The following is an 18478-nucleotide window of genomic DNA, read 5'->3' as shown; positions in this document are numbered from 1 at the left end:
TATATATACATACATACCGTACATACATATATGTGTGTGTGTGTGTGTGTGTGTGTGTGTGTGTGTGTGGAAAAGTTGCAAAAGCGTTGACCTGGAAGTTGTTTTCTTTCTCTCCTCCTAATGGTGTCAGACGCACGGGGTCCGGCCCTCTGCACGTGCTCAGAGGCCCTTTCGCATGTGCTCCCGGATCCACCTTCCACGTTCCCGGGCTGCCTCCTGCTACTTTCCAAGAAACAGCCCTCTCCCCTCCCTCTCCTTTTCCTCCTCTCCCGCTTCTCCAGTTACCCCTGGCGGGCTCCGTGCTGCCTGCCGCCCCCTCCCGCTTCTGCTGCCAACTCCCCTCTCTTCAGAGAGTAGCGGCAGCATCTGCTGAGTTCCCGCCTCTGTCCCCGCCCGGCACCGAGCAGCAGCAGCAGGAGGAGGAGGAGGCGGAGGAAGAAAAGAGACGGGAAGCTGCAGTGTGTGGGCAGCAGCAGCAGCAGCAAGCAGCAGCAGCAGCGAAGGAAGGAGGCGAGTTTTGTCCTTTCCGCTGCTAGTCCTGCGAAGGAACTGGCCGGCAGCAACCATGGCCTCGGCTCCCCGCAGGCCAGAGTCGGGCTGCCAAGCGCGAAGGGCAGGAGCGGCGGCGGAGGGCCGGCAATGAGCGACCAGCAGCAGTTGCCCCTTCCAGCCTCGGCCGTCCAGGCCGCGCGCGGGCGCGGGTCTCCGTGCGGACCCCCGGAGCTTCTCCTCGACGGCCCTCTCTCCGCCCGCGGAGGCCCCGCCATGTGGGGGAGGCTCCTCTCCGAGTTCGGCCAAAACGGCGACTACAGAGCAGGTAGCGGCGGCGGGGGGGAAGGCCGGCCACATCTCTTCGGGCAGCAAACGTGTGAACGCGAACCGGGTTTGGGTTGTGTAGCGCCCAGCCTCCACAAAGCGTGTCCCTCTCTCTCCCCGCCCCACTCGCTTGTTTCAGTTTCCAGGCCAGATTTCTCCCCTCGGTTTTGGCGCTCTGGGTGAAGGTCTCTTCTCTCCTCAGCTTGTGCCTGGCTTCTTCCCCTTTCCCTACAGTTGCTTCAGATGTTCGTTAACGCGCGTCGCCATCTGGTTTCGTGATTTGGGAGGAGAAGGGGCGGGTGTCGGGCAGAGTTGCGGGGAGAGGAGCGGAGGAAGAAGAAGGAGGTCACTGCAACAAATCCGCCCGCCCGGCGATGCAGATTGCAGCCCAGCCTGGGTGGGAAAGGAAGCGGGGCGCCGCCGCTTCAGGGAGCCATTAAAGCCGGGGAAAGCAATGCAATTAGTTACTACGCGGCTATATTTAGCGTTTTCTCCGCTAATCACCCTTAAACCTGGCAAGATTGGTGAACGCGGCTTAATCCAAAGAGGAAAAGAAAAGCAACCCCCTGCGGGAAACAAACTAAACAAAATCACCACACTTGCTTTTCTCTTTGGAAGTTCCCAGATACGGGTGGGGGGGGGGGTAAGAAGACCCTAGTGCTGCCCGGTTTTGCACATGGCCCTGGAATAATTAAGTCTGTGCTTGTCTCGTCTCCCAGTCATGGAGCCCCGTTTCCTCAGAGAGACACTGTATGCTCTGCTTCCGGGAAGTAGTGATAACTCAGGGTTAGGGCTTTATTTTGGAAGGAAAGCTTTAAAGCTCAGTAGTGCTGTTAAAACCGGATACATCTCTGTCGAGGCTTCTAGTGTGATGCTGCTGTTGAAATGGGTAGGTTAAAACGGGTGGAATTCAGTTGGGCCTGTGTAGCTCGCATGTCCTTGATAAATTAATTAAGCCATACAGTTATCTCTATAATTAAACCATGCAAGATAGGATTAGGTTGAATATTCTTGCACTGATGGCCCCAAACTAGGTAGTGTTTTAGTCATCAGCTCCTGTTACTGATACTGAATAGTTCTCTTGCAGTGCCTGAGAACAAACTGTACTTGTCTGCACAGCACTTTAGAATAAATTACCATTCTTTGGTAACACTATGAATTACTGAACTGTTTGTTACATGTGACGAGTGGCTTATAGCTTTAAGTTGTCAGCTGTTCTCGGGGTGAACTATTAAATAGACTCTGCAGATTCTGTTGTTTATTGTGCATACCATTCATTTGCTAACTTTTTAATTAATGATCAGGGCTTGCTGTACATAAATAATTTCCTATTCCTTAATCCAACCAGAAATTGAAGCAATAGATTAAATTTGGCAGTTCCAGAAACAAAATCCAGAATTTGTGACTGGTTTACTAAAATAATTGTATATGACTCAAGTATGAACCAACCCTGTTGGTTCACTAGAAGATATGTCTACTTTATTCTCCTAGTCTAGGATAAACACAGCACTGATTCCCCCCCCCGCCCCCCCGGCACTGTTGGTACAAGACTTATAGCTGCCTATTCAGTTCTGTATGTATTCCATTTGCTGTAAAGTGAAAGGAAAATAGGAATCTACCTTCTAGCACGTCAGTGCTTTAGTCCATCTTGCTCATTATTGTTGACACTAACTGGCAAGGCTGGGCTCTCCAGGGTTTTAGACAGGGGTCTTTGCCAATCATGTTTGGAGATGCCAGTGACTGAACCTGATACCTTTCGCCTGTAATGAATGTGCTTTACTACTGAGCTTGAGGGCATTTTTTAAGTTTTTACAATTAGCTATTAATTTATTTGCATCACACACACCTTTGCAAAGTATGCTTAGCTTTTTAAATATTGTTTGCTTGCACTGTACCCATAATAAAATGAAGCAATAGTATGTGCTTTAAAGAATAGGGTTGTAATATCTAAAAAGAACACACCTGCCATACTGTGAGTATTTTTTATGGCTTTTCACGTGTTATACAGTATTACTGAGGAGAGTGGGTGAGAGGTGAACCCACTGTCCAAAAACAATAAGAGGTACCCATTTCTATAAGAAAATACATAGAAAAACAAGTGGGGAAAATAAACAACTTCCAAGTCTTTCAGAACAACCAGCAGATCTTCCTGAAAGTAAAAGGATAGAAGCTTGTGAGAAATGCACACATGTGATTAAGAATTAACAGGTGCTTCCCAGCATGTTCTACTGTTACATCAATATGTTTGTATACTTAGTTTGCTAGGCTAATACAGAAGTGAATAATAAAATAGATTGATTTAAAAGAATGTTGCTGGTTATAATAGTATCCTGCTGCTGGACAAAATGTGACACCCTTATTGTCAAACCTGGAAATCTTTGTACCATTATGTTTTTTCATTTCAGTTTAGTATGTTTACTAAAATCTATACCATCCACTTGAAGCAGTGATTATGCCTGCCAAGTGCTAGAATATTAGGCCTCTTTTGAGTGTACCATTATTGACTTTGATACTGTAGTTTGATTGGTTGAAGCCTCTGAATGGAACCATTATCTGACCCAATATGAGATTAGTTCTGATTGCACAATAGCTTGGTAATAAGTCATATCCATAGTGAATATTTTTTATTGTTCTTGTGGTTAATAATTCCTCGCAAAAACACTATAATTATTCATTATTCAGTATTTTTATCAGGACAGTTGGGTTGCAAACATAAATGTGAATTCTAATTATTTAAATAAATCATGTGCAAAGTTCTGTAGAGAACATGGATTAATTGATAGCTCTAATCCAGCAAGAGGTTTCATTGTGCAGGTTACTCTTTGCATGAATAAGAGGCTGTTTTGGGATGCAGAATCCCCCTCACTCATAATGACTTTGTACAGAAACTTTATAAGAAGACCACAGAGTATTGCACTTGTTTATCTGAATGTGTAGGTGATCAAGAATAAATATTTTAAACACCTGTTTCAGGTGTGGCACTTGTGAAGATAAGATTGATAATAATAATAAGCTATTTATGGACCCAAACATTCATATTGCTTCATTTTATATCTATCTATCTGTCTATCTGTTATGGGACTATCCTTAATAAAACAAAATGACTGAGCTCTGTGAAGCATTATATAATTAATTGAGGCAAAGAGCATTCATGGGTAATTTCAGACCCAGGTGGTGTTTTTGTTTGTAGGATAGCTAGTTGTTAACCAAATTCCGAAGGAGATTCAGATGTCTGTTTTTTGAGGCTGAATGGCTTCTTTTGCTGAGACTTCTCTTTTTCCTAGCATCTGAAACCTTCGTGTTTGGTTACTTAGAAAATGTAGTTCCAGAACATGCATTGTTCATACAATTTGTGCATGGCATGTGGTTGCATAGCACTCACTAGTCCCACTGGATGTTACTAAATAATAATGAATGACACAACCCCTTCCTGCTTGTGCTATTTTGTGATATTTCAAAACAAACTTCATTAAATCTGTCTTCTCTAGAGCAATATGCAGTTCTTTAAAAAAATTAAAAAGTGGTAAACATGAGCAGCCCTCTTGCCCCACAGTAATGTCCCGCATGGTGTAGTAGTGGTTACGAATGGTAGACTCGTAATCTGGTGAACTGGGTCCACTTCCCCACTCCTCTACATGCAACTGCTGGGTGACCTTGGGTTAGTCACACTTCTCTGAAGTCTTTCAGCCTCACTCACCTCACAGAGTGTTTGTTGTGGGGGAGGAAGGGAAAGGAGATTGTTAGCCACTTTGAGACTCCTTAAAAGTGAAAGGCAGGATATCAAATCCAAACTCTTCTTTTTCTTTTTGTGATCCTTGTAATGGATGTATTATTAATAATAATAATAATAATAATAATAATAATAATAATAATAATAGAATACTCCATGGTCTCTTTCTCACTCCAACACAAATTCCCAATGGCATTTGGTTTTGTGAAGACAAACCAAAAATCCTGATGTCCAGGCAGTCTCCTCACAACAAGGCTGGACTGCTGATTAGTGTTTTGTTTTTACTTTTACATTTATATCCTACATTTTCTCCAGGCGCTCAGTGAGTTCCCCTCTACCATGCAAGTCATGTGATGTGTGAAATAAGAGCTGTTCTTCACAATGGCATTAGAGAAAGTGCCACATATCTGTGGCATGTAAATTGGTGTGCAGCCCCATGGGTGTATGAATAGAGTCCAATGTCTGAGTGTCAGGAGACCATAAAGTCAAGCTTTGATGTGCATAGCAAGGAGGCCTCGAATAAAAATACCCCGCAAAGTAGCATTCCCCAAAATGGCACCCCCCCATCAGGCATAGGCAAACTCCAGCCTTCCGGACTACAATGGGACTATAATTCCCATCATCCCTGACCACTGGTCCTGTTAGCTAGGGATGATGGGAATTATAGACCCATTGTAGTCCGGAAGGCCGGAGTTTGCCTATGCCTGCCCTAGATATTGCTGGGCTGCAACTCTCATCATCCCTGACCATTGGCCATGCTGGTGCAGTTTTTGGGATTTTTATTCCAAAATATTGGGAGGGCAACGTCAGGGAAAGCTACTGCAAAGCCATTAATACCTGAATATGCACAGTGCAACAATTGTAGCATGTTTGATAATTTAGAAAATGCAGTCAAGTACTAAACATTTTTTGTGCTTTTTGGCTTTCAAAACTTTAGCAGGGAATCTTGAAGAAGGGCCATACTTTAGTAGTGGAGCATTTGCTTTGCACATATTCAGTCCCTGGCCTCTTCAGGTATTCCTGTGAATGTCCCCAGTCTGAAACTACAGAGAGCTGCTATTAGTTAATATAGACCACATTGAGCTATATTGACAATTCATCTGACTCAGTATAAGGCATCTTACTATGATTCCAAGCTGGATAATTAATAGTAGAGTGATATTTTGTTCCTTGATCCACTAACTTACTTGAAGGCAAGCTTTAGGCTGTTATCGTTATTTCTTGTCTAATAATAATTTCCTGAGACATGGTCTTGTTAATATAGGACAAATCTGATCTGTTGACAATATCTGTCTTTCCCTGAGCAAGGTAGGTTTTCTTGCTAAATGTTAGCCTCAGGTGATATGAGAGTGATCAGCCTCATAGGCAATGTCACAATTGAATTTTAAACCAGTGTGAGATCACAATCTTACTATGAGCTTTGAGGGGGGTCTCCTGAATTGGTTGGTTATATTAAAACATGAAACAAATGCTGAATTCATACTATAGGTGAAGAACTGGCTAGGATAACCTAAGCTCTCTTTGCCTTTTAGGTGTGGGATGGGTTGGGGTGGGGAGGGGAGAAAGATCAAATAGTTTTATATCTGTTTGGATATAAACAGTAATTGGAGCTCTGAAGATGAGAACGCAATGGTGGTACTTGCCTCCACGAATGCGAGTGTGTCCTTGAAAGGGGAAGTAATGGTGAGTTTCTGAATTGTCTGTGTAGTGGCACTGGCATGCCTAGAGCCTTCAGGGATGAACTCAGTAGGCTGTACTGCCTTTTCTCTCTCTCTGGTTTGTGTGACCTTGATTTTCAAGGCTTATATAGCACCTCTGCCTTTTGTTAGCATCTCCCTTCCTGTTCTTCCTATATCTTACCTTCCTATTTGTTTCACTTCCATTGTAATATGGGGTTGCTGTAATGTCCCTTTGTGAGATGGCTTTTCTGCCTTTACATTTGACCTTTTTAATTTCTTTTGGGGCTTGTGCTTTCGGGCATGCTGTAACAAATATGCATGGGTGCGCAATTGGATAATGAACAAGCAAGAGAGAAAATAAATCTCACAACAAATGGAGGCTCACGTGAAGCACCACCTTTTGTACCAAGGAATAGCATAAAGGGGGGGGACAAGAATACAGCTGGCTCTATTCTCACCTAACTGTTATAATTAATGGGTGGTTTCTGAAGTTTATGTGAAATTGCAATCTTCACTCAGTTGGTTATGTTACAGTAAGGAGCAGATGAAGAGATTTCATAATCCATAATCCAGAACTATATAAAAGGTAAACAAGCATTCTTAAAATGTTTATTGCAAATTAAAATCAGGATTGTTATGAAATAGTAATGAATGAAGAGGACATTCATTATGCAATGTGAACCAACAAAGATTATGTTCTTCCCATTTGCATGCCACTTATTTGGCAATGGAAGTTACTCTTAAGAGTCTATCAGAGTAAGCATTTATTTATGCATACTCATTTAATATACACATTTTTCATATTCTGTGCACAGTAGTAAATCAGTTGAGCAGATGAGAAATCTCTGCAATTGCTTGGGAGTCCTGAAGATCCTGAAATGGTTTAATGTGTGTGGCAGATGTCTTAACAGCTATTGTTGAAGAAAAACCCATTTGTTGCTGATAAGCTATAATAGGAGGAAGGCTGCTTCTACACTTGTCTCCAGTATCAACTGTTCTGCCTCTTCCACATAACTTTAGAATCCTATCTTTGGTTTGTAACCTGAGTTTCAGGAGCTTACAAGCTATTTGTTAATTCCAGTGGTATTCTTTACCATACAACTTTACATATGAAGACATTTTCATTCTTAAAAAGGGTCTCTATTCCGTGTTCTGAAAACTTATTTGAGCAACTAAGTCCCACTCTGAAAGCTTCTGCTCCTCTTTTGCACAGTTTAAGCTCAGTTGTAGGCAATGTGAACTTTTCCCATATAATTGTGACTGTGATTGGGGTGCTGCTGTGTGTACTTTGCAAAATGTGTACTGTCTTGTTGTTGCTTAGTTTTTGAACAAGTGAAGCTTCATTGCTCAGAAACAAAAATAAAAACATACTATTGAAGAACAAACTTTAAATTGTACTTAAGCCCAATTCAGTAGGTTTTCCTTTATCTTAACTAGTGCACAATTACAGGAATAGTCCTCATGCATCCATGATTAGGAACTTCTGGCTAGCCACAGGATAGTCACATTGGATTCATTATGGCCACATAAGCATCTGCTTATATTTGTAATTAGGACTAGAAGAAATGCAGAAGTAGATGTTGAACAGTGTCTAGGTTACTGTAAATGTTTCTGATCTCTTGGTTGCAGTCCAAGTATGAGAATTTCAGTGAGTCAAAGGGATTGGTAATTTATGACTAGGATTTTCATAAGTTGAGTTTTCTGAAACTTTTAATTGCCTACAGGTAGTGTTGTGTCTGTTCATGCAACGTGTCTTTATCTCTCTTTGGGCAATCTTTGTATGAATGTGAATAGGCCAAGGACTGCTTGCATATAGTTTCTTTGTTGGGATTTAGGTGAAAGGATTGTTCCATGAATGTGAGAAACATTTAACAGAAATTTGCTCTTTGATTATTTCCAAGCTTCCAGTTGCCAAGCAGCAAGCATTCTTAGGCTTCAGAAGAACATTGTTACAGAGTTGGGGGCGGGGGAATCATTTTGTTTACAGTACTGTATACCTAACTTCACACTATGATTCTCCTGCATGATGTGGAAGGATGTGCTTTTTAATTTGTGGTACTGCACTGGGTCAGCTCTTCTGGTTCGATCTATTTGTTTGAGGAGAAATGAATGGCTGCTATGTAGTGACATATGCACTCTGAAATTTCTGTTACATGAGCTGAGAATGACAACAGAAGACATTTTAAACAGAATTTTCTGACACGTAGTTTTTACTGTAGCTAGAAGTTGCAAACACTTTGGTTTGTTTTTTTTAAAGTAAGCTTGGGCTAAATAGAGAATCATACTTACATTTGTTGAACATGCAAGATTACTACATTTTAAATTTTATTTTTGTTTCAGGGTTCAGCTCCCTGTTAAGTACATGGCTGAGCAGGGTGGCCCTGAGAGAATCACTGTCTTGCAGCTTCAGGTTCCTACTTGTAAAATGGGAGTAATAGTGACCATTCTGCAAAAGATGTCAGAAGAATATAGTGATGAAGGTAGTTCAATTTGTTTCCTCTTCTAAGCTTATATATAAGCTGGGATCCTTTGGGAGGAAGTGTGGAAAAGAGATTTAATAAATAAAATACCTATAAACATATGAAGTTGGGGGTGGGAATCAAATTTCTTCGCTTTTCCCATAGGGGAGCATGAGTGCACTAGGGAGACCAGTCTCTAGAGAAATTAATGTAGTTTCAGAAATGGCATTGCAGCCTGCAGGAAAAACCCTTCTTGTTCTCATACATTACCTGCGGAAAACCTCTGTTTGAAATGGACAGTAAAAATAAAATTAAAGAAGGCTGCAATACTAATGCTGGTACTTTGGGACTTGTCCTTAACACATGAAGAGTCAATAAAATAGTTTTATAAAAACAATTTCATCGTATCAGAAATATGGCCTGGAATAGCAGGGATGTGGCTCTATAATAAAGGGTTTGAAATAAAAATGAAACTGGAGTTGTACACATCATATAGTATTTTTATTTACTACCGCCTGTTCCACAGTAGGCCATGGTGCTCAAGCTTTGGGTTTGTCTGGCAGGAATCAGGAGTGCGTCTTTGTCAATCTTACCTTGCCTTCTACACCACATTTCTGCAAGTTGCTTAGTGTTATACTGAAAGACGGGGGTTGTTATGCATGTCTTTCTTCCTTACCAAAAGGAAGCTTTGTGTGCCTCTGTAGGCAATGGAAACTGACAGGGGTGGCCAGGCAGTTTGATGTATAGGAAGAGACTGATGCTGAGCAATGACTGGAAGGAGCAATCACTCCACCAGTTAGTAGCACGGAGCTTCCTTCCTCTTGGCCACTGATTGACCCATTGTACTACTGCTGTGTTTGCTTCTGTTGGAAACTGATGTGTCTTACATATACTGGTTGTCTAAACTTCAGCTGCATCCCCATGAACAAAGGTGCCAACCCATTTTTGTCACTGGCTAGAGGTTCCCATTTTTGTCACTGGCTAGAGGACCTTGTCAAATGAAGTCATGAAGGGCTATCTCAAGAGTCCTTTGCTGAATTTTCCCTTAATTACCTTGTACATAAATTCGCTCCCTCTTGCCTTAAGTTTTCTTTCACTGTTAATTTAAAGAGCTACTTAAATATTACATGATATTACACAGATAACAGTTTAACTCCCTGTTGCCCAGTTCGTATATTATTGCACAGTGTAGCTGCTGAAAAAACTATTCATAACACATAGAAGGTTGGATCACATGTACTTGTTTTTGTCACATTACTTTGGCAGTGGGTGGGTGCAGTGTTGGAGAGGGAAATGACAATGTGACTTTGGTGATACTGCCTTCCCTTACTTAATGAAGCAGTATTGACCCTACCCAGCTCTAATTGTACGGATACCTTGCTAGCTACTGTACATCTTCCTATTACTCAGTAAATCAAGCAACTTCCTTCCCCTGCTTACCAAAATTTCCAAGATCAGTTTTCTTACTTCAAGTTCATGGTACAGTTGTACCTTGGTTGTTGAATGGAATCCATTCTGGAAGTCCGTCCGACTTCCGAAAACGTTTGACAACCAAGGTGTGGCTTCCGATTGGCTGCAGGAGCTTCCTGCACTCAATCAGAAGCTGTGTCAGATGTTCGGGTTCCAAAGAACGTTCGTAACCTGGAACACTCACTTCTAGGTTTGCGGCGTTCGAGAGCCAAAATGTTCAAGTCGCAAGGTGTTCGGGATCCAAGGTACGGCTGTATAGCAAAAATAAAAAAAAAAATCATTGGAAATTTGGCAGCATGAAATGCTATTTTTAATGACAATGTAAAATGCATTTTTGGACAACAAACGGCGTTTAGTTTCCAAGTGGTTGCAGGAATATGACAACACATATCTCTGTCATTCCACCCGAAGGCCTGGCTGTTACAGACCTGCACCTCTGCTTTACTGTGTGGCCAAGCCCTGCCTTACGGTCTGCAGTCCTTTCGTTATGGAGAGCAGGCTCGACTGTTGTTAGTTACATTTCTCTTTTTTTTAAAAAAAATTTTTGGTGGTTGCTGCATAACTCATGAGAGGACTGTATTTTGATTATAAGCAGTAAAATTGTTTGCAAACCAATGTAAAACTCTGATCTGAAAACAGCTTAGAATAAAGCAGTGTAAATCTACTATTCTCTGGCTGTTTTTTTAAAACGAAATCTCCCCAGATGGAATAATTTGGTTGAACAGAGAGTGTAAAAGAGGAATAGTTACTATAGGTGAAGAGTGCATTGGTTAGGAGGATGGGGAGGTGAGCCAGCAATAGAAGGCATGAGCTAATGCATTGCATTTGCATGCCAAAGTAGAAATAAGAAACATCTGTAGCTCAGTTTTCTGTTTCTGCTGTGTATTAACAGACTTTATAGGAGCAAAATAGCTAATCGGTAGGGCTGTACAACTCAGCTCTAAACTCCTCTTGTCCAATTTTTTAATACTAGGATTTGGTTCTGCAACTGGAATAGGTAGAATAAATGAGCTTTACACAGTTCATACAATTTGTACAATGTCACATATGGTTTCTGTGAGGAATTTTTGTCTTCCAGAATTTGGAATGTTTCATTCAGTTTGTCTGTGTGTAAAGGAAGAACATGGATTTTAAGGCCAAGAAAATGTGATTTTGCCATGAGAAATGGCCGCTGGTTGCACTTAGCAAATGGATCTTTCTCTGATTACTGGAATTCCTATTTAAGGAAAAATGGTCACTCCCTTTTTTATATTCCCTGCCTGCTGAGGTAATATGTAGGCTAGAGACTTGCAACATGAAAATGAAAACAGATTCTTAGGATTGTGTGCAAAGGAATAAATTTTAGTTGCCATATTCCGTGCAATTTGAGTCGTGCAGGTTTCCAAAGTCCCGGATTAAAATGAAATCTACAAAGGCCCTGAAAGTTCGTTAGTTGATATCTATGCTGGTTTTATGTGTTACACAAATGCTTCCTGCTTCCTGCTTGGCAGGGGGTTGGACTCGATGGCCCTTGTGGTCTCTTCCAACTCTATGATTCTATGAAATGCACTTGAATGAAAACATGAGCTTTAAGAGCTTATCATTGTGCTAAAGTAGATTGTTTATAGGCTGTCTTTGTCTCACTTGTGTCACTCTAATTACAGTTGAAGCCCTCTAGGGCTGTAACTTACTATGCAGCAGCCATGTGCCACTACGGAAATGATGACGACTGCTTGTTGCAAGTGCGGAGTAAAAAGTTCAAAGAGAAACTTTTGCTTACCTTCCTCTTCCTTCCATTCTTGCATGCATCTATGTGTATATACCTACACAGCTTTGCCTGGTTCTCAGAATACCCCTGTGCTCTTTGAGCAGGGCTCTTTCTCTTCTTGCTTACATTGAATATCATTAATTTAGTGAAGTCCCATTTTGTGTATTTTTATGTTTTGGAAATTGTTGTGGCCTACTGCTGATCCATTGAAGATAAGTAATTGTCTCGTAAAAAAGTATAAGTCAGCTATTTCACCAGCTGTTATAGAGACAACCACAGCTATGAATTTAGAATTACAGTATAAGATGCAGTCAGTGCAGAGGTTATTTACAAGTAGGACAGTAAATTAATACTACCTATAGTATATACTATATAGTATATACTATAGTACTGTATATACTCCTGCCAACCTAGCAGTTTGAAAGCATGCCCCCCAAAAGGTACAAGTAGATAAATAGGTACTGCTCCGGCGGGAAGGTAAACGGCTTTTCCATGTGCTGCTCTGGTTTCAACGTTCGGTTGTGTCAGCAGCAGCTTAGTCATGCTGGCCACATGACCCGGAAAAACTGTCTGCAGACAAACGCCGACTCCCTCGGCCTGTAAAGCGAGATGAGCGCCACAACCCCAGAGTCGTCTGTGACTGGACTTAAGTGTCAGGGGTCCTTTACCTTTACCTTTTTTATAGTTCTCATACTATAAATACTACCCTAATGGAGTTGTTATGCCAGTCCTCAAATCTGGAAGATGGAAATCCAAGGTTTATATTCTTACATCTTGTCTGCGATCTATATATTCTGATTTCCTCCCCTTACATCATTTTGATCTTCTACAGGCAGGACATTGAAGGATTTTATAGTGCTTAACTGTGACAGTGAAGTATACATACATTATGCACTCTTGGTAGTTCCACTGCCCTCAAGTTCTGGGTGGTGGTGTTCCAGGAGAGAGCATTCTCTTTGTCAGCCCTTAAGCTATGGAATTTCCTTCCCACTGAGGTGTGTCTGTTACCTTTAATAAGTAGTTTTTGTCCTATGTTGAATTTACCCTGGTCTTTGACACCCGAGGTCTGTATTTCAAGACCCGACCTATTTGTTTAACTATCATTTGTTTTAAATTATTTCAATATTTTATTTTTAAATTGTTGTTACCCATCTTGAGACTTCATGGCAAAGGGCTGATGATGATGATGAATAATTAATAATAATAATACATTTTGTAAGTCTGCAGTATTCAAGGCATCAAGAAAATTTAAAGAGGCAGTCTTCTGCATGACTCTCTTCTCTGCTGCTGTGTGTCTAAAATATTACCAGATTTTGCTTTATGTTTAGTTGCATAAAATCCATAGATTCTGCTATAATTAAGTGTAGCTGCTGCCTCAAAGCAGTCTCCGTGCCATCATTTTACTACACTTGCTGGTAAAAAAAGCATTGCTTCCATATTTTGATTTAATAAAACTTAAGGAAATAATACAATTTCTTGGTAATCATAGAGTCCATTTTACATGCAACTAAAATTGTAGTTGTAATTTCCTGATCTTTTAAGAAAAATGGGAACCTGCCCATTTCAAGCCTTGGCACAGGTTGCATGATTTGCTCCAATGTCTCCTGTCATCCATATGTATTGCTCTACTATTCCCCCGCTCCTCACAAACTGGGTAGGCCTGGCAGTCTGTTCTGATTGGCAAAAATGAAGAAGGAACAGCAGGATAACGAGGGCAACCTGGCAGGACATAATGGACATGCTTGTGCATCATCTGCCCATGATATACTTGGCTCAGTCCCCTGACTTTTACATACATTTGATATTTGCATTGTAAAGGCAAGCGCTTTGAAGTGGGATGGGAATTAGCAAAGCGCGGATGGGATTGGCGCATACCAATTGGCGAAATTACGTCCTGCAGTTCTTTTTAAAATTTGAGCACTACAGACATGCACACATGAATACTTCAAGCAAGGTATGAGCTTCCCCTGCAATGCAAGTGGGTCAGGTTTGTCCTGCCACACTGCATGTCATTTGTAATTTACTAAAAGAGCTTACTACTGTATCTGAAGTGTGTGTTAGCTAGTAGCACCAGCATAGCTGATTGGCTGTGTGCAGACATAGAAGAGGGGGCAGCTTGAGTGGAAATGTCTATCCTTCCATAGACTGGAATCCACAAACTGAATTGAAAGTGTAAAGATGTAATAAGTAGTGACAGCAGTATAGAGGATAGGAATCAAGGAACCTGAATAGATGTGGTTGGCACGAAGTCCAAGTGCCTTATTAGTTGAATTTAAAGTGTGGTTTCTGCTGCTTTGTTCTGTTTAGTTATGATGTAGTAAATCACAACGAGTGTCTGTTGATGTGAGTATGCATGCACGTGTGCATCTGGCATTATTCAAGGTTCCCCTTTAGCTGATCGTTAAATTGTGATTTTATTTAATTAATTGAGTTTTTGGAATAGGGTGCATCTTGCATTTACCGAAGGTTGGCCTCTACTACATTGTGTCACAACTCATAAAATCTGTATTTCTTCATGGCTTTTAAGTCTTTTCATTCAGGATCTGACCTGAATAGATGGCTTGTGACATGCTGTAAGGTCATGAAATCCATAGATGATGAGCTGAACTATATTTGCTGTATTTCTGTTCTGTTATATCAGATAGCATGCAGTTGTTTAGTGTCTTCGGTTGAAGTGATTGCTAAAAGTTGCCCTCTAGCCAAGAGTCTTGTGTCAGACAAATGAAACTTTGTCTGCTGGAAGGAAGCTGTTGAATACCCTTTTGAGGACATTGTGGTTTGGTGTTGAGCTCTCATATAATATTAATTACACTTCTCTTAAGGGTCATTTTAATTAAATTAAAACTAGAGAAAACTAGCCTTTTAGAATCCTGAGCAACATTTTCTGTGTGTCAGAATGTATGATGACTTCCAGCTTGCCTCTCAAAACCTTACTTGCAAAGAAATGCGTAGCAAAAAATAAACTATTTTGCAATATCTTCTGAGCCTTGAGCAAAGCTAGGTTGAGAATAAACACAACAAATATACAAAGTAGTAACTGAATGATACCAGATCTTAACAAGAGACTGTCATTTGTTTGAATTCATTCATGTGCAACTTCTGTGATAAACTACATCATTAGATTACTGTAGAAAAAATTGCTACAGGTTTTGATGTTTCCTAATTTTACATCTGTGGATATTATCTTTAAAATCCAGTTTGTTGTTGAACTCTGTCATAATGACTTTGAATAAATATACTTTTTTCTTGGCAGGCACAGAATATTCTTCGTCGGGATGGTTACCTGGTACTGATCCACTGTGGCAAGCCGCAACTGGTTCATCAAGTGGTCGGAGTACCCACCTGAGAAGACACAGCATAGCTTCTGACAGTGGGGACACTGGTATTGGAACCTCCTGTTCCGATAGTGTGGAAGGTGAGTAGAGATGTTTAATATAAGGCATTGGTGCTTTCATGGAATGCAGAGGCAAGAGATGGTCTTGAAACATTGAGGCGGAGTTTATATAAAATACAGAGAAGCACGTAACTTATTCAGAGAACAAGTTAACTTTTTTTCCCCTGTTGACGTGAGAGATTTATGTTTTTTCAGAAGTAATTCCCACCATATTCAGTGGGGCTTATTCACAAATAAGTGCTCATTAAATTGCAGCCTTATTTTTTATTTGGTCAAAGGTAACATGTTAAATATAGTTACAGGTAGGTAGCCATGTTGGTCTGCCGTAGTCAAAACAAAATAAAAAATTTCCTTCCAGTAGCACCTTAGAGACCAACTAAGTTTGTTATTGGTATGAGCTTTCATGTGTATCTGAAGAAGTATGCATGCACACAAAAGCTCATACCAATAACAAACTTAGTTGGCCTCTAAGGTGCTACTGGAAGGAATTTTTTTATTATGTTAAATATGTAAGACCTCCTGAGTATACCCTTCATGAGATGCTGACGTTCAAGAGTGTTGCTTTGTTTTCCCCTTCCACCATACCTAAACAAGTAAAAATAAATAAAAAAATTAATTTGGAAGGACACTTAGAGCAACAGAAATACTTACATTTGCATAGGGGAGTAGTGCCTGTGTCCAGCTCTGCCTGGTTCCCCAGTTATGGCTCTTCCTAGATCTGGCTTGCAATTTGTTTACTTATTCCATGAACTGGTGGTTGAGCAATCCCTCCTTTGCCAGCCTGCTCATGTGCCTGCATCAAATTCTTGGTTGCCCTTGCCTTGGCCATCAGGCGGGTCACTAAATACAAGGCTGGGCTACATAGCTCTAACTGATAACATTGTTGTACCTACTTTTATTTGTTAGCACTCCCTTTGTTCTGTTTTTACTTGCCCTGTATTTATTGGAAATAAAAGACATGTTATTGGATCTGCTGATGTCACTTATCTACATTGTTTTCACACTGCTGTTCTAAATCATCTTGCTGTTTTCCTGTCTGAAATTCATGCACGAGGCTGTTTTTCAAGGGAAGAGGAAAATTTTTACAAAGCAAAACAGGAACCTCACTCTGAACTCATTGGATTGCATTTTTGTCAGTACTGGCTAGACTTTAGGGAAGACTTTTTTTTAAAAAAATTGGGATGCAGCATAATTCATGACGAAATCTAGATAGGCTGCCAAGAAGAACGTTATTTTCAAGCTGGTCCTTAGCCTGTTCTCAGTTGCAGTGCTGAGAAGGCAGGTCTTGCATAACTGATGGTAGAAAATGCTGTTGAACAACCTGGCAACTTTGACCATTGCAAAGATGCAGGGAAAGGAAATTGCATTTTTCAAGCTTAATAAATATAATGAAGTTCCTGTCAGCTTCAGTACTGAACTAAGTGTGATTTTTTTATTGTACTTTCCCATTCTTAATTATCAGTGTATAAAACTTAGCCTTTGCTTTATAATATATCTTCACATAGAATTGCTTTAATGTTCTTCCCTCTAGCAAATGGGTATGTAGATTTGATAAATGATTACATACAGGATACATGCCCAGATTATTTGAATAGATTGACAGAAACTAGCAAAATCAGGGTTGTGAACTATTCTAGACCATCAAGGTGTCTGTGCCACAGAAAAATGCTTTTATTTACGTCTTTCTTTTTATGACTAGCCCAAAGACTGTTGCCAATTACTGTAGAATTTGAGATATTGTATAATCACATATTTATCTATCTGACTCCACAGTCCAGTGCATCATTATTTGAAATCAAGTACCACTATTTTCCTTCAGAGTTATTTCCATGTAAGTGTACATAGGATTGCAATCTGACTGTGATACTCTTCTTACTTGACCTATAAAGCTCTTTGTAGTTTGATACCTTTCCTACATTTCTTAAGGTTTTCAGCATTGTTGGAGAGAATTTCCTCTCTTTTCTCATTAAGATAAAAGTACAGATTTTGCTGTAAGTGAAGTTACATGTGCAGTGACGAAGAGCATTGCCTCTTGTTACTTAGTAAGTATCCAAAAAGTTCTTGCCTATTCAAAATTCCACGAATGCTTGTGGGAGTGTTCGCTGCCTTGTCAATTCGAAATAATTTATTACAACTGAAAAATCCAACTCACTAGGGTGGGAGAGGTTAGATGAAACAAAAACAAGTAACAATTATAACAGCTGAGAGAGACTCTTTCCCCATATCTCTGGCCAGGAATACAACTAAATGTTTAGCCTGAAAGCATATACTATAAAATTGCAATTGTTCAACATTGTAGTCATAAAAAAAAATCATAGTTCTCTCTCCCCCCCCACCCCAAATTGGCAGTCTCCCAATACAGGAACTACAGCATCTTCACCACAATTGGACTCATGTGTGCACTTAGTGACTTTTCTCTTTTTAGTTTGGTTTTCAGTCTGCAGAAATAAACTGTTCTTGTTTCAAGCATCTTTGAATGTCTTCTGGTAAATAATGAATGCATGTAGATCAATAATATAAATAAATACTCTCTAGGCAACCATAGAAAAGGTATATTGTTCCCTCATATCCAAAAGGAAAATTATTGGCCAGGTGGGCTGATTCCAACTTCAGTTTAGATCAGTTATGTCTAAGTTTGTTTCACTTGAGCTTGCTCCGTTGATACTTAACAGAAGTGTTGCTCTTCCTAAATGAGATTCTAGCACTTAATGTTATCAATAAAACAATAGTGGCGCATATGGTGGGGCAGAGCTGCCCACCTGTTGCTGCTGCTTACCCAGGCTGGGGCAGGGTGACCATGCAGCCCCAACTTTGCCTTGCTTCAACAGCAGAAACACCAGTCTTGGGACGGTGGCTACACCCCACCCCACACGCCACTGCTGCTGTAAAAGGAGCACAATACACTTGCCTTTCCTAACTTGAGATGTTTTGGACTACAACTCCCGTTATCCCTGATCATTGGCCATGCTGGCTCAGGCTGTTGGGAGTTGTAGTCCGAAGTGTCTGGTTGGCCTCAGGTTGGGGAATGCTATACTATAGTCCTACTCACCTATGAGGAAGCTTGCTAGTCACTCAAAACTGAGAGATGGCCATTGAAGAAGGAAACTGTTGTTTGCCTATGCAAGTGGTTTACATGCAGTCAGTCACAGTCCCTTCCTGCTTCCATCTCAAAGCTTACTTGTA

The 18478-nt window shown here is 40.6% G+C and overlaps 1 protein-coding gene across 8 annotated transcripts in view; it reads left to right on the top strand.

Annotated features, from left to right (window-relative positions):
• Positions 1-284: 284 nt before the first annotated feature.
• Positions 285-18478, top strand: part of CEP85L (centrosomal protein 85L) — a 98594-nt gene continuing 80400 nt past the window's right edge. The window contains exons 1-3 of one of the 8 annotated variants that reach the window (XM_083608530.1): positions 289-817; positions 8566-8705; positions 15155-15316. In XM_083608530.1, coding sequence (XP_083464656.1) covers positions 8588-8705; positions 15155-15316 — 280 coding nt within the window. In that variant the 5' untranslated portion in view covers positions 289-817; positions 8566-8587. Of the gene's footprint in view, positions 818-5992; positions 6230-8565; positions 8706-15154; positions 15317-18478 lie in introns of those variants that run through there. The other 7 variants (XM_083608532.1, XM_083608529.1, XM_083608531.1 and 4 more) reach the window with 7 other exon arrangements.

Source organism: Podarcis filfolensis (assembly GCF_964270895.1).
Source record: "Podarcis filfolensis genome assembly, chromosome: 3".
Classification (NCBI taxonomy): Eukaryota; Metazoa; Chordata; class Lepidosauria; order Squamata; family Lacertidae; genus Podarcis; species Podarcis filfolensis.
This window is presented reverse-complemented; position numbering and strand designations above follow the sequence as displayed.